General features: G+C 36.7%; 3 protein-coding genes across 3 annotated transcripts; all 3 read left to right on the plus strand.

Moving 5' to 3' along the window:
• Positions 1-2,874: 2,874 nt before the first annotated feature.
• Positions 2,875-3,837, plus strand: LOC137196254 (odorant receptor 131-2-like). The gene has a single exon (XM_067609127.1). It carries the CDS (start codon positions 2,875-2,877, stop codon positions 3,835-3,837), a length of 963 nt encoding a protein of 320 aa, XP_067465228.1.
• A 3,848-nt stretch (positions 3,838-7,685) lies between these two features.
• LOC137196255 (odorant receptor 131-2-like) lies at positions 7,686-8,648 on the plus strand. Its single transcript, XM_067609128.1, has one exon. It carries the CDS (start codon positions 7,686-7,688, stop codon positions 8,646-8,648), a length of 963 nt encoding a protein of 320 aa, XP_067465229.1.
• A 3,824-nt stretch (positions 8,649-12,472) lies between these two features.
• On the plus strand, positions 12,473-13,216 carry LOC137196256 (odorant receptor 131-2-like). The gene has a single exon (XM_067609129.1). It carries the CDS (start codon positions 12,473-12,475, stop codon positions 13,214-13,216), a length of 744 nt encoding a protein of 247 aa, XP_067465230.1.
• Positions 13,217-16,098: the final 2,882 nt, after the last annotated feature.

The raw sequence follows: 16,098 nt of genomic DNA on the forward strand, positions 1-16,098 counted from the left end.
TACTCACATTCCTCACTCTCTTTAGATCAAACATTTTAATGACGGAGGGGGAGACAGTATATATTTGTGAATGAATGACATTTCACCTGCTCAGAGTCAGTCAGCTTTCCGGCCAGTAACTTCCCCTTGATCTGGTCCCAGACAGTAGCACAGTTGTCCATCTTTTGTTTGAAGCGTTGGTCTAATGCAGTGGCCACTTCAAGGAAGTTCCTGATGTCATCACTCTGTAAAACATAAATATTCTTTAAATGTACAATGAAGTCACAGGAATAGAATTATTTCATGTGTCTTCATTCATTTCATTATAGCCTCAGTCATTTACCTGGTGCCGCTTGGACAGGTTTTCCCACACTTGCTTCTTAAGGTTGGATACAAATACTGTATCCAAGTCAATTAGAATTATGATTGTTATAAATCTTAATTATGATTTTGCAAGGGTATAGGTCTTTTAAGGTTAAGTGACTGAGATGCAAGCACAATAAACCACAAATAAGTTCACTTTAATTACATACACATTTATTACTAATACTACAGCTACAAGTACTAAACACTACAACATTTTACAGAAAAGATACAAGAGGGAAAGGGAAACTGGTACACAAGGCTATGGCTAGTGAATGATTGAAATGCATGATGCAGAGTTAATGTGTTCAATCTAATCTTTTATCCTAATCTGTGACTTCAACCTGAGATAGTTACATTCATACAATATCACAAACTGTACCAACAAACTCATGAAGGCATTTTACAAAAAACAATCCTCATTTTGTTATTTTGGAAACTTGGGGAGCATTCCTATGAAATCCCAGGATTAATATTAAATGTTTGACCCATCATTAGGCCGGTCAATATCAGACTGTGCTCTAATAAATCTACCAAACCCTCTGATACAACAGATACTCAGCTGCTTATTCAGGCATTATGCTGGTAATTAAAAGATCGAATATAAGTGATGGGGGACAAAATCCACAGTCCTCGTTTTGTGCAAAAAGTTAATTAAAAGTTTATGTTAAGCTAATTCTCTATGGTCTACTGTAGGGAATGTTAAGTGTTCAATATAGTGCATTAGAATCATAACTTTGGCTAGGTATTGCAACAGGAATATATATTGTTTCTATAATTATTTATGGTCAGAACACATTTTGATTAAAAGTTTTCTGTCTTTTTTATTGTTTGCAATTTCAATGGGGACAAGGTCTATGATGATTGTTTATATATCTCAGTCTAAAACCCATTTTACTGTATTTGAACATTAAGCCCATTACAATGGATTCCCAAATCCACAGCAACAACCAACAGACCCAGACTGTAACTGCCTTGACCAGCTACACGCCCAGCCAGAATATTTTCTCAAAATATGTGTGATTGGACGAGAGTATTACCCATAGAGTCCAGTAGGGGGTGGAGCCTGCATGAGATAGAACCAAAGTAACTGTTTTTGGAGCCAAAGAAGTGGAATTAAAAGTCAGCACTCAGCTTCAATCGATAATGTTAAAAACCACAAACTAAGCCACAAATCTTGGTGTAATCATGGACTCAGACCTGAATTTCAACAGCCACATTAAGACAATTACAAAGTCAGCTGAAGAATGTATCAAGGATTAAAAGACTTATGTCTCAACAGGAATTGGAAAAACTTGTCCATGAATTTATCTCCAGTAGACTTGACTAGTGTAACACCGTCTTCACAGGTCTCCCTAAAAATATCGATCAGACAGCTGCAGCTGATTCAGAATGCTGCTGCCTGAGTCCTCACTAAGACCAAGACAGTGGATCATACAACTCCAGTTCTCCGATCTTTACACTGACTTCCTGTCTGTCAAAGAATTGATTTTAAAATACTGCTGTTGTTTTATAAAGCACTGAATGGTTTAGGGCCAAAATACACTTTTGGTCTGCTGTTATGTTGTGAACCATCCAGACCTCTCAGGTTGTCTAGGGCATCTATGCTCCACATATCTGAACAAACTCCCAGAAAACTGCAGGTCTTTAATGACTGTTTTTGATTGTATTTAAGTGTCCTTATATTGTGTGTTCCTTTTGCACATTGTCTCACCTTGCCTTGTTGCTAAATAAACTTGCCTTGTCTAGTTTGGTGATGCCAGGCTAAGAAAAAGTATACTGGTATCCTAAATAATTTCCAACAACGATAACAGCAGTTGCATTAGGAGAGAGTCGTTGTTACTTAGAGTTACAGCTTTGTATCTTGCAGTCAGGCCGGCAGGGTATGTGGACAGCAGGACAGACTCTAGAATGTACACAGTTATCTGCTGGACCAGCCACTTCAAAATAGCCTATTTTTATTAGAATCCCAGACTTTTTGTCAGGAGCAGACTGATTATCCACCTTAATGTAGGTTGGACCGAGCTTCTCTACTGAATCTCCAGGCAACAGAATATACAATGACATGAACTGAGTATTGAGTAAGAATTGTAAAGGGATTACATCATCCATCACTGTTTAACATTACTGATCTAGTTACCATACTTACATGTCATGGTATCACATGAAGTGGGTGTGAGGATTGAGATCTTAAAATGCATTTAAGGCCAGGCAAACCCTGCAGATCAGTTCCTCCCACATGGACTCAAGCACGGCCTCTAACCTGCTAACTGTTGACACAGGGAATGTATGTGGGTTATTTTCTTTTTTACATGTGAACTCAACAGACATCTGCAAAGATGATGGGTTTTTACTGTTCTAAGGGTAAAACTGTTTAATTGTGCTTTTGTGTCATAATTGCATCAAAATTTTTATGTTTTTTTGAGATCTTAAATGTGTTTTCCAGTTAGTCAAATTTACCATATAACAGGGTAAAACCCTTCAAATATATTATCTCATTTTCACAGGGGTCCGAATAAATGTCTCTCTAATATGTCAAATGCAACTCCATCTCAGACCAACATCACTGTTGGACTGCAGTACCGAGGACTACTGGAAATGGTGTTGTCTTCTGCTCCAATTACAGTGGCATGCTGTGTGTTTCTCTTCATTAATGGGATCATGCTTTTCACCTTGAGGAGTAAGTCTGTGTTTAGGGAGACCTCCCGTTATATTCTTCTGTATAATCTACTTTTTGCAGACACTGTGCAGATGGCACTAAGCCAGTTACTGTATCTACTGTCTGCTTGTAGAATATGGCTGACCTATCCTGTATGTGGTGTTCTCGCCATGCTCGCTGATCTCACAAATGAAGTGTCTCCTCTCACACTGGTGTTGATGTCTCTGGAGAGATATGTAGCTGTGTGCTACCCACTGAGGCACGCTACCATCATCACCATCAGAAACACAGATGTGGCTATCGTTGTAGTTTGGGCATTCAGTTCACTAAATGTTCTCATTCGAGTTATTTTGCTGTTAGATTTTCCATTTGAAGAACTGGAGAGCCTGCAGATGAAAGACTTTTGCTCTGACATAGCCATGTTTCTTGGCCCAATGTCTGATGATTATAACAAAGCCTTCACTTGTTTTCTGTTTGTATTAGCTGGTGTGACAGTAACTTGTTCCTATATTGGTGTGATGATAGCAGCCAGGTCAGCCTCCACAGACAAAGCTTCAGCCCATAAAGCTCGTAACACACTGCTGCTGCACCTGGTTCAGCTGGGCCTCAGTCTCTCCTCAACTGTACATGACCCATTGGTTATTGCCATGTCAAAATTCCTAGACAGAGTAACACATTTGCGCATCCATAGTATTATTTATGTATGTATAATCCTGCTCCCAAGATGTCTGAGTGCTCTAATCTATGGCATCAGAGACCAGATCATCAGACCCATCCTCATGTACCATCTATGCTGTCGATTGAAACTGCCAAGGCTGGGGTCTCACCCTACATGACATTGAGTAATTCAAGCATTATTCTTATTTTAAGATATATATATATATATTAATTTGAAAGAAATATGAATGTCTTTAATTTCTTTAATGTCTTTAAAATTAAAATACAGAATAAAATAATGTAGTATTGCAACAGTACTTTATATCCTTCCTGAATTATCTATACTCTGCACATACTGTATTTGAGTTCATTGTTTTTTAATTGTTGGCAAATGCAATATGCAGAAGTGATTTTAATATTTGTAGATATTTTAATGTATTCAAACACTTCACTCTACATCAACAAAGTCCCAACACTGTGGCAAAAACTTAAAGTCCCCTTTCACTCAAAAATGTGTTCTTCTTATTCCTTCACTTGGATGTTGATGTGAAGAATGATGTATGTGCAGTTTGTTTTCACATTCATCTGCTGAAAGTTTCTCTGTGCTATGAGTATGAATAAATATAAGTTTTTAAAGTATATTATTACAAGCATGATTTATGACACCACAACTAGTTTGGAGCCAGCGTGGTCCAATATGCAGTTTACACAAGTGTGATGTGGAAACTTGAAGCCTGCAGTGCACAAACACTGAGAATGGACTTTACAGTGAAGGTGGAGACATCTGGTGTCCAGAAGGAAAACTTCTGAACCTCAAAATATTTGCATATTCATATTTAATAGAGAGAAGGAGTAGATGTCAGTTTATATATATGTACTGTATATATTTACTATATTTTAATTGTTAATTTTATGTATATATTTATATCACCTGTCTTTTATGGTAGTTGTGTTTTTCTCATACATTGTATGGTTATTGATTTTTATCTTACCTTTTAACTTTGATTGTTATGAACAACAACACCAAGGTAACGTCAATAAATTGGCAATAAACCTGTTTCTGATTCTGATTTTAAGGACATTTAACAAAGCATTTGCACTTTTTTGAGGAAAACACATCAGACACAAATATAACTCAAAGCAAATGATTTTTCTATAATTAATACACATCTGGAGGAGATCTTTAAAGAAATCCAAGTGAGGGGTTTTCAATGAAATGTTTAAATATTGTAGATTTATTGTCTATATAAAGTTCATTTAAGGTGGTAATTCCATTTTTACCCCAGATATTAGTTGTTCCATCAATAGACAGATTAATACATACAATTATTACATATCATAATACATATGATTATTATATGATTGGGAGAGTGAAGTGAAAGGTCAATCATTGTAAAACAATATCTGAGCTGAATTGAAATTTCAAAGGAACATTCAACAAATGAGATGAATTTGGATTTTGGTTCACATTGTTGGAGCTTGGCACACAGCAGCACTCAAAGATGAACCAGTTATTTTTGATCTGTTTCAATACTTATTTCCTCCATTAACAACTAGAAAATATTTTTAACATAAAATAACCATGTATGCTGTATTGCTCATCAAATATTCAAAATCCCCACAATGCAAAAACCTTGGCTCTAGAGAACAGAGGCCAACATCAGTGTGACTGTTTTAATGATGTTGACTGAAAACAGGATTCAACTGTGCATTTGTCACTTGACCTTTCAAACTGAATATAAAACCTCATTTACAGTATCAGATGCAAGTATTTACATGGCTGAAGTTTCATGTTCAATCTAATCTTTTATCCTAATCTGTTACTTCAACCTGAGATAATTACATTCATACAATATCACAAACTGTACCAACAAACTCACAAAGGCGTTTTAAAAGAAACAATCCTCATTTTGTTATTTTGGAAACTTGGGGAGCATTCCTATGAAATCCCAGTATTAATATTAAATGTTTGACCCATCATTAGGCCGGTCAATATCAGACTGTGCTCTAATAAATCTACTACATCCTCTGATACAACAGATACTCAGCTGCTTATTCAGGCATTATGCTGGTAATTAAAAGATCGAATATAAGTGATGGGGGACAAAATCCACAGTCCTCGTTTTGTGCAAAAAGTTAATTAAAAGTTTATGTTAAGCTAATTCTCTATGGTCTACTGTAGGGAATGTTAAGTGTTCAATATAGTGCATTAGAATCATAACTTTGGCTAGGTATTGCAACAGGAATATATATTGTTTCTATAATTATTTATGGTCAGAACACATTTTGATTAAAAGTTTTCTGTCTTTTTTATTGTTTGCAATTTCAATGGGGACAAGGTCTATGATGATTGTTTATATATCTCAGTCTAATACCCATTTTACTGTATTTGAACATTAAGCCCACTACAATGGATTCTCAAATCCACAGCAACAACCAACAGACCCAGACTGTAACTGCCTTGACCAGCTACACGCCCAGCCAGAATATTTTCTCAAAATATGTGTGATTGGACGAGAGTATTACCCATAGAGTCCAGTAGGGGGTGGAGCCTGCATGAGATAGAACCAAAGTAACTGTTTTTGGAGCCAAAGAAGAGGAATGAAAAGTCAGCACTCAGCTTCAATCGATAATGTTAAAAACCACAAACTAAGCCACAAATCTTGGTGTAATCATGGACTCAGACCTGAATTTCAACAGCCACATTAAGACAATTACAAAGTCAGCTGAAGAATGTATCAAGGATTAAAAGACTTATGTCTCAACAGGAATTGGAAAAACTTGTCCATGAATTTATCTCCAGTAAACTTGACTAGTGTAACACCGTCTTCACAGGTCTCCCTAAAAATATTGATCAGACAGCTGCAGCTGATTCAGAATGCTGCTGCCTGAGTCCTCACTAAGACCAAGACAGTGGATCATATAACTCCAGTTCTCTGATCTTTACACTGGCTTCCTGTCTGTCAAAGAATTGATTTTAAAATACTGCTGTTGTTTTATAAAGCACTGAATGGTTTAGGGCCAAAATACACTTTTGGTCTGCTGTTATGTTGTGAACCATCCAGACCTCTCAGGTCGTCTAGGGCATCTATGCTCCACATATCTGAACAAACTCCCAGAAAACCGCAGGTCTCTAATGACTGTTTTTGATTGTATTTAAGTGTCCTTATATTGTGTGTTCCTTTTGCACATTGTCTCACCTTGCCTTGTTGCTAAATAAACTTGCCTTGTCTAGTTTGGCGTTGCCAGGCTAAGAAAAAGTATACTGGTATCCTAAATAATTTCCAACAACCATAACAGCAGTTGCATTAGAAGAGAGTCGTTGTTACTTAGAGTTCCAGCTTTGTATCTTGCAGTCAGGCCGGCAGGGTATGTGGACAGCAGGACAGACTCTAGAATGTACACAGTTATCTGCTGGACCAGCCACTTCAAAATAGCCTATTTTTATTAGAATGCTGGACTTTTTGTCAGGAGCAGACTGATTATCCACCTTAGTGTAGGTTGGACCGAGCTTCTGTACTGAATCTCCAGGCAACAGAATATTCAATGACATGAACTAGAGTATTGAGTAAGAGTTGTAAAGGGATTACATCATCCATCACTGTTTAACATTACTGATCTAGTTACCGTACTTACATGTCATGGTATGACATGAGGTGGGTGTGAGGATTGAGATCTTAAAATGCATTTAAGGCCAGGCAAACCCTGCAGATCAGTTCCTCCCACATGGACTCAAGCACGGCCTCTAACCTGTTAACTGTTGACACAGGGAATGTATGTGGGTTATTTTCTTTTTTACATGTGAACTCAACAGACATTTCTGCAAAGATGATGGGTTTTTACCGTTCTAAGGATAAAACTGTTTAATTGTGCTTTTGTGTCATAATTGCATTGAAATTTTGATGGGTTTTTTTTTTTTGAGATCTTAAATGTGTTTTCCAGTTAGTCAAATTTACTGTATAACAGGGGAAAACCCTTCAGATATATTATCTCATTTTCACGGGGGTCCGATAAATGTCTCTCTAATATGTCATATGCAACTCCATCTCAGACCAACATCACTGTTGGACTGCAGTACCGGAGACTACTGGAAATGGTGTTGTCTTCTGCTCCAATTACAGTGGCATGCTGTGTGTTTCTCTTCATTAATGGGATCATGCTTTTCACCTTGAGGAGTAAGTCTGTGTTTAGGGAGACCTCCCGTTATATTCTTCTGTATAATCTACTTTTTGCAGACACTGTGCAGATGGCACTAAGCCAGTTACTGTATCTACTGTCTGCTTGTAGAATATGGCTGACCTATCCTATATGTGGTGTTCTCGCCATGCTCGCTGATCTCACAAATGAAGTGTCTCCTCTCACACTGGTGTTGATGTCTTTGGAGAGATATGTAGCTGTGTGCTACCCACTGAGGCACGCTACCATCATCACCATCAGAAACACAGATGTGGCTATCGTTGTAGTTTGGGTGTTCAGTTCACTAAATGTTCTCATCCGAGTTCTTTTGCTGTTAGATTTTCCATTTGAAGACCTGGAGAGCCTGCAGATGAAAGACTTTTGCTCTGACATAGCCATGTTTCTTGGCCCAATGTCTGATGATTATAACAAAGCCTTCACTTGTTTTCTGTTTGCATTAGCTGGTGTGACAGTAACTTGTTCCTATATTGGTGTGATGATAGCAGCCAGGTCAGCCTCCACAGACAAAGCTTCAGCCCATAAAGCTCGTAACACACTGCTGCTGCACCTGGTGCAGCTGGGCCTCAGTCTTTCCTCAACTGTACATGACCCATTGCTTATTGCCATGTCAAAATTCCTAGACAGAGTAACACATTTGCGCATCCATAGTATTATTTATGTATGTATAATCCTGCTTCCAAGATGTCTGAGTGCTCTAATCTATGGCATCAGAGACCAGATCATCAGACCCATCCTCATGTACCATCTATGCTGTCGATTGAAACTGCCAAGGCTGGGGTCTCACCCTACGTGACATTGAGTAATTCAAGCATTTTTTCTTATTTTAAGATATATATATATATATATATATATATATATATATATTAATTTGAAAGAAATATGAATGTCTTTAATGTCTTTAAAATTAAAATACAGAATAAAATAATGTAGTATTGCAACAGTACTTTATATCCTTCCTGAATTATATATACTCTGCACATACTGTATTTGAGTTCATTGTTTTTTTAATTGTTGGCAAATGCAATATGCAGAAGTGATTTTAATATTTGTATATATTTTAGTGTAGTCAAACACTTCACTCTACATCAACAGAGTTCCAACACTGTTGCAAAAACTTAAAGTCCCCCTCCACTCAAAAATGTGTTCTTCTTATTATTTCACTTGGATGTTGATGTGAAGAATGATGTATGTGCAGTTTGTTTTCACATTCATCAGCTGACAGTTTCTCTGTGCTATGAGTATGAATAAATATAAGTTTTTACGGTAAACTTTTGAACCTCAAAAAATTTGCATATTCATATTCAATAGAGAGAAGGAGTAGATGTCAGTTTATATATATGTACTGTATATATTTACTATATTTTAATTGTTAATTTTATGTATATATTTATATCACCTGTCTTTTATGGTAGTTGTGTTTTTCTCATACATTGTATGGGTATTGATTTTTATCTTACCTTTTAACTTTGATTGTTATGAACAACAACACCAAGGTAACGTCAATAAATTGGCAATAAACCTGTTTCTGATTCTGATTTTAAGGACTTTTAACAAAGCATTTGCACTTTTTTGTGGAAAAACACATCAGACACAAATATTACTCAAAGCAAATGATTTTTCTATAATTAATACACATCTGGAGGAGATCTTTAAAGAAATCCAAGTGAGGGGTTTTCAATGAAATGTTTAAATATTGTAGATTTATTGTCTATATAAAGTTCATTTAAGGTGGTAATTCCATTTTTACCCCAGATATTAGTTGTTCCATCAATAGACAGATTAATACATACAATTATTACATATCATAATACATATGATTATTATATGATTGGGAGAGTGAAGTGAAAGGTCAATCATTGTAAAACAATATCTGAGCTGAATTGAAATTTCAAAGGAACATTCAACAAATGAGATGAATTTGGATTTTGGTTCACATTGTTGGAGCTTGGCACACAGCAGCACTCAAAGATGAACCAGTTATTTTTGATCTGTTTCAATACTTATTTCCTCCATTAACAACTAGAAAATATTTTTAACATAAAATAACCATGTATGCTCTATTGCTCATCAAATATTCAAAATCCCCACAATGCAAAAACCTTGGCTCTAGAGAACAGAGGCCAACATCAGTGTGACTGTTTTAATGATGTTGACTGAAAACAGGATTCAACTGTGCATTTGTGACTTGACCTTTCAAACTGAATATAAAACGTCATTTACAGTGTCAGATGCAAGTATTTACATGGCTGAAGTTTCATGTTCAATCTGAACTTTTATCCTAATCTGTGACTTCAACCTGAGATAATTACATTCATACAATATCACAAACTGTACCAACAAACTCACAAAGGCGTTTTAAAAGAAACAATCCTCATTTTGTTATATTGGAAACTTGGGGAGCATTCCTGTGAAATCCCAGTATTAATATTAAATGTTTGACCCATCAGACTGTGTTCTTATAAATCTACCAAGCCCTCTGATACAACAGATGCTCAGCTGCTTATTCAGGCATTATACTGGTAATTAAAAGATCCAATATAAGTGATGGGGGACAAAATCCACAGTCCTTGTTTTCTGCGAAAAGTTAATCAAAAGTTTATCTTAATCTAAATCCCTATGGTCTAATGTAGAGAGCGTTAAGTGTTCAATACAGTGCATTAGAATTATAACTTTGGCTAGGTATTGTAATAGGAATATATATTTTTTCCATAGTTATTCATGGTCAGAACACATTACATTTTGATTTGCTTTGTTTGAGGTGGTAGATAAGAGTGTCAGATGAATAAATGGAGATGTCGGATATTGTAGCGTGTCTAGATGGATCATGGTTGGGGGAAGAAACAGTGAACTCAGGGCAGTGCAGAAAGCCGAAGAACGCCAGTAGGTACATGGATTCCAGGACTTTATCAATGTAAGGGGATTGATAACCTGTACAGAGAGTTCTGATGCAAGTGACAAGGAGGTCTGAAGTGAGGGGCGAACATTTTGGCAAGAGATGTGGTTCAGCCTTACAGAGACCTTTGATCAACATGCTGATGTATGAGTGGGACAAGGCTGGACACGGTGCTCCTGAGGACAGTCTTATGAAGAAGTTGATTCCGCTGATGTAGACCTGTATAGTGGAAGACTTAATCTTGAGGATAAAATGGGCGAATGTGATAAACCTGGAGAGGGTCACGACATTAAGTGAGGTGAATGGAAGGCCATGGGAGGCATGGAAACCTTTGAAGCAGTTCCATCCGGTCAAATATGATGAGAATGTTCAGGGCGCAAGGCTGTAGAGGATCATATCTCGTGAGGTGATAACTTAATGTTTATGTTAAATGTCAACTGAAGATGGTGGCTGAAAACGGGGGGACTAGGGTCAGAAGAGGGTCAGCGTCTGGTGCCAATTGTTTTAATTTCTGAAATGAGAAACGAGACAGAGGGAGAGAGAGGGAGAGAGAGAGACAGTCTGTCACGGGTCATGTGAAAACTGAGACAAAGGGGAAAGAAACTTTTAAGACTGTATTCAGACCAACTCAGACAGTGAGGCGAAAATGCCTGTCCTCCCATTCATTTGAATGGGAGTAGTGTGTTTCAGCTGCAGGTGTTTTGGCTGCTGCCTTGTTAATGAAATGTTCAATGTAAATAAACTTGCCTGTCCGAGTTTGGCGATGCCAGGCTAAGAAAAAGTATACTGGTATCCTAAATATTTTCCAACAACCATAACAGCAGTTGCATTAGAAGAGAGTCGTTGTTACTTAGAGTTACAGCTTTGTATCTTGCAGTCAGGCCGGCAGGGTATGTGGACAGTAGGAAAGACTCTAGAATGTACACAGTTATCTCCTGGACCAGCCACTTCAAAATAGCCTATTTTTATTAGAATGCTGGACTTTCTGTCAGGAGCAGACTGATTATCCACCTTAGTGAGGGCTGGACCAGGCTTCTCTACTGAATCTCCAGGCAACAGAATATACAATGACATGAACTAGAGTATTGAGTAAGAGTTGTAAAGGGATTACATCATCCATCACTGTTTAACATTACTGATCTAGTTACCATACTTACATGTCATGGTATCACATGAAGTGGGTGTGAGGATTGAGATCTTAAAATGCATTTAAGGCCAGGCAAACCCTGCAGATCAGTTCCTCCCACATGGACTCAAGCACGGCCTCTAACCTGCTAACTGTCGGCACAGGGAACATGTATGTGGGTTATTTTCTGTTTTACATGTGAACATGTAAAACTGTTTAATTGTGCTTTTGTGTCATATATTGCATCGAAATTTTTATGTTTTTTTTTTTTGAGATCTTAAATGTGTTTTCCAGTTAGTCAAATTTACTGTATAACAGGGTAAAACCCTTCAGATATATTATCTCATTTTCACAGGGGTCCCATAAATGTCTCTCTAATATGTCAAATGCAACTCCATCTCAGACCAACATCACTGTTGGACTGCAGTACCGGAGACTGCTGGAAATTGTGTTGTTTTCTGCTCCAATTACACTGCCATGCTGTGTGTTTCTCTTCATTAATGGGATCATGCTTTTCACCTTGAGGAGTAAGTCTGTGTTTAGGGAGACCTCCCGTTATATTCTTCTGTATAATCTACTTTTTGCAGACACTGTGCAGATGGCACTAAGCCAGTTACTGTATCTACTGTCTGCTTGTAGAATATGGCTGACCTATCCTGTATGTGGTGTTCTCGCCATGCTCGCTGATCTCACAAATGAAGTGTCTCCTCTCACACTGGTGGTGATGTCTCTGGAGAGATATGTAGCTGTGTGCTACCCACTGAGGCACGCTACCATCATCACCATCAGAAACACAGCAGTGGCCATCATTGTAGTTTGGGCAGTCAGTTCACTAAATGTTCTCATCCGAGTTCTTTTGCTGTTAGATTTTCCATTTGAAGAACTGGAGAGCCTGCAGATGAAAGACTATTGCTCTGACACAGCCATGTTTCTCAGCCCAATGTCTGATCATTATGACAAAGCCTTCACTTGTTTTCTGTTTGTATCAGCTGGTGTGACAGTAACTTGTTCCTATATTGGTGTGATTATAGCAGCCAGGTCAGCTTCCACAGACAAAGCTTCAGCCCATAAAGCTCGTAACACACTGCTGCTGCACCTGGTGCAGCTGGGCCTCAGTCTTTCCTCAACTGTACATGACCCATTGATTATTGCCATGTCAAAAAACCTCAAAAGAGTAGCAATTGTGCGCATCCAGAGTATTATTTATGTATGTATTATCCTTCTCCCAAGATGTCTGAGTGCTCTAATCTATGGCATCAGAGACCAGACCATCAGACCCATCCTCATTTACCATCTATGCTGTCGATTGAAACTGCCATCGCTGGGGTCTAAACCTAGGTGACATTGAATAATTCAAGCACTTTTTCGTATTTAAAGAGATATATATATATATATATATATATATATATATATATATATATATATATATATATATATATATATATATATTAATTTGAAAGAAATATGAATGTCTTTAATGTCTTTAAAATTTAAATACAGAATAAAATAATGTAGTATTGCAACAGTCCTTTATATCCTTCCTGAATTATCTATACTCTGCACATACTGTATTTGAGTTCATTGTTTTTTAATTGTTGGCAAATGCAAATGCAGAAGTGATTTTAATATTTGTAGATATTTTAGTGTAGTCAAACACTTCACTCTACATCAACATAGTCCCAACACTGTGGCAAAAACTTAAAGTCCCCCTCCACTCAAAAATGTGTTCTTCTTATTATTTCACTTGGATGTTTCATCTTCACTTTGAAGAATGATGTATGGTCACATTCATCTGCTGAAAGTTTCTCTGTGCTCTGAGTATAAATGAATATGATTTATTAAGGTAAAATATTAAAAGAAAGGGAAAAAAAGAAATACAATAAACAATAAAAAACACTACAGTGATAAAAAGAGGTAAAATCATGAGATAAGAAAGATAAAACAGGTAGTAAAAACAGTAAAGAGCAAATAAAAAGTTGAGTTAATTAAAAGCAAGACTCTTGCGATGTTTATTTAATGATAAAAGGCTATCTTTGTAATGTTGTGGACATGACTTTTAAAATTCAATTCACAGTCAAGGATAACACCTAAGTTTTTTACTTCTAGTTTAATCTGTAGAGCCAGATTTCCAAGCCTGCTTGAAAGTTCTTCTCTCTGTGCATCTGTGCCAAATATAAGAGCTTCTGTTTTGTCTTTATTTAATTTAAGTAGGTTACAACTCATCCACTGTGTAATGCTAGAGAGTAGATGTCAGTTTATATATATACTGTATATATTTACTATATCTAAAATTTTAATTATGAATTTTATGTATATATTTATATCACCTGTCTTTTGTGGTAGTTGTGTTTTTCTCATACATTCTATAGGTATTTGAGTTTTATCTTACCTTCTAACTTTGATTGTTATGCACAACAACACCAAGGTAACATCAATAAATTGACAATAAACCTGTTTCTGATTCTGATTTTAAGGACTTTCAACAAAGCATTTGCACTTTTTTGTGGAAAAACACATCAGACACAAATGATCAAAACAAATGATTTTTCTATACATTAACACACATCTGGAGGAGATCTTTGATGCTTGGCACACAGCAGCACTCAAAGATGATGAACCAGTTATTTGTCATCAGTTTCAATACTAATTTCCTTCATTAACCATTGGAAAATATTTTTTAAAGAAACATATTTTTAACTTAAAAAAAACATATTTGCTCTACTGCTCATCAAATATTCAAAATCCCTACAATGCAAAAAACCCTTGGCTCTAGAGAACAGAGGCCTTGCAAACTGAATATAAACCTAATTTACAGTGTCAGATGCAAGTATTTACATGGCTGAAGTTCTGTGTTCAATCTAATCTTTTATCCTAATCTGTTACTTCAACCTGAGATAATTACATTCATACAATATCACAAACTGTACCAACAAACTCATGAAGGCATTTTACAAGAAACAATCCTCATTTTGTTATTTTGGAAACTTGGGGAGCATTCCTATGAAATCCCAGTATTAATATTAAATGTTTGACCCATCATTAGGCCGGTCAATATCAGACTGTGCTCTAATAAATCTACCAAACCCTCTGATACAACAGATACTCAGCTGCTTATTCAGGCATTATGCTGGTAATTAAAAGATCCAATATAAGTGATGGGGGACAAAATCCACAGTCCTCGTTTTGTGCAAAAAGTTAATTAAAAGTTTATGTTAAGCTAATTCTCTATGGTCTACTGTAGGGAATGTTAAGTGTTCAATATAGTGCATTAGAATCATAACTTTGGCTAGGTATTGCAACAGGAATATATATTGTTTCTATAATTATTTATGGTCAGAACACATTTTGATTAAAAGTTTTCTGTCTTTTTTATTGTTTGCAATTTCAATGGGGACAAGGTCTATGATGATTGTTTATATATCTCAGTCTAATACCCATTTTACTGTATTTGAACATTAAGCCCATTACAATGGATTCCCAAATCCACAGCAACAACCAACAGACCCAGACTGTAACTGCCTTGACCAGCTACACGCCCAGCCAGAATATTTTCTCAAATATGTGTGATTGGACGAGAGTATTACCCATAGAGTCCAGTAGAGGGTGGAGCCTGCGTGAGATAGAACCAAAGTAACTGTTTTTGGAGCCAAAGAAGAGGAATGAAAAGTCAGCACTCAGCTTCAATCGATAATGTTAAAAACCACAAACTAAGCCACAAATCTTGGTGTAATCATGGACTCAGACCTGAATTTCAACAGCCACATTAAGACAATTACAAAGTCAGCTGAAGAATGTATCAAGGATTAAAAGACTTATGTCTCAACAGGAATTGGAAAAACTTGTCCATGAATTTATCTCCAGTAAACTTGACTAGTGTAACACCGTCTTCACAGGTCTCCCTAAAAATATTGATCAGACAGCTGCAGCTGATTCAGAACGCTGCTGCTCGAGTCCTCACTAAGACCAAGACAGTGGATCATATAACTCCAGTTCTCCGATCTTTACACTGACTTCCTGTCTGTCAAAGAATTGATTTTAAAATACTGCTGTTGTTTTATAAAGCACTGAATGGTTTAGGGCCAAAATACACTTTTGGTCTGCTGTTATGTTGTGAACCATCCAGACCTCTCAGGTTGTCTAGGGCATCTATGCTCCACATATCTGAACAAACTCCCAGAAAACTGCAGGTCTCTAATGACTGTTTTTGATTGTATTTAAGTGTCC

The sequence above is a fragment of the Thunnus thynnus genome, chromosome 13, assembly GCF_963924715.1.
Source record: "Thunnus thynnus chromosome 13, fThuThy2.1, whole genome shotgun sequence".
Lineage (NCBI taxonomy): Eukaryota > Metazoa > Chordata > Actinopteri > Scombriformes > Scombridae > Thunnus > Thunnus thynnus.

Excerpts from the sequence above, each read along its gene's own strand:
- LOC137196254 (XM_067609127.1), top strand. The coding sequence starts at position 2,875 with ATGTCAAATGCAACTCCATCTCAGACCAACATCACTGTTGGACTGCAG.
- LOC137196255 (XM_067609128.1), top strand. The coding sequence starts at position 7,686 with ATGTCATATGCAACTCCATCTCAGACCAACATCACTGTTGGACTGCAG.
- LOC137196256 (XM_067609129.1), top strand. The coding sequence starts at position 12,473 with ATGGCACTAAGCCAGTTACTGTATCTACTGTCTGCTTGTAGAATATGG.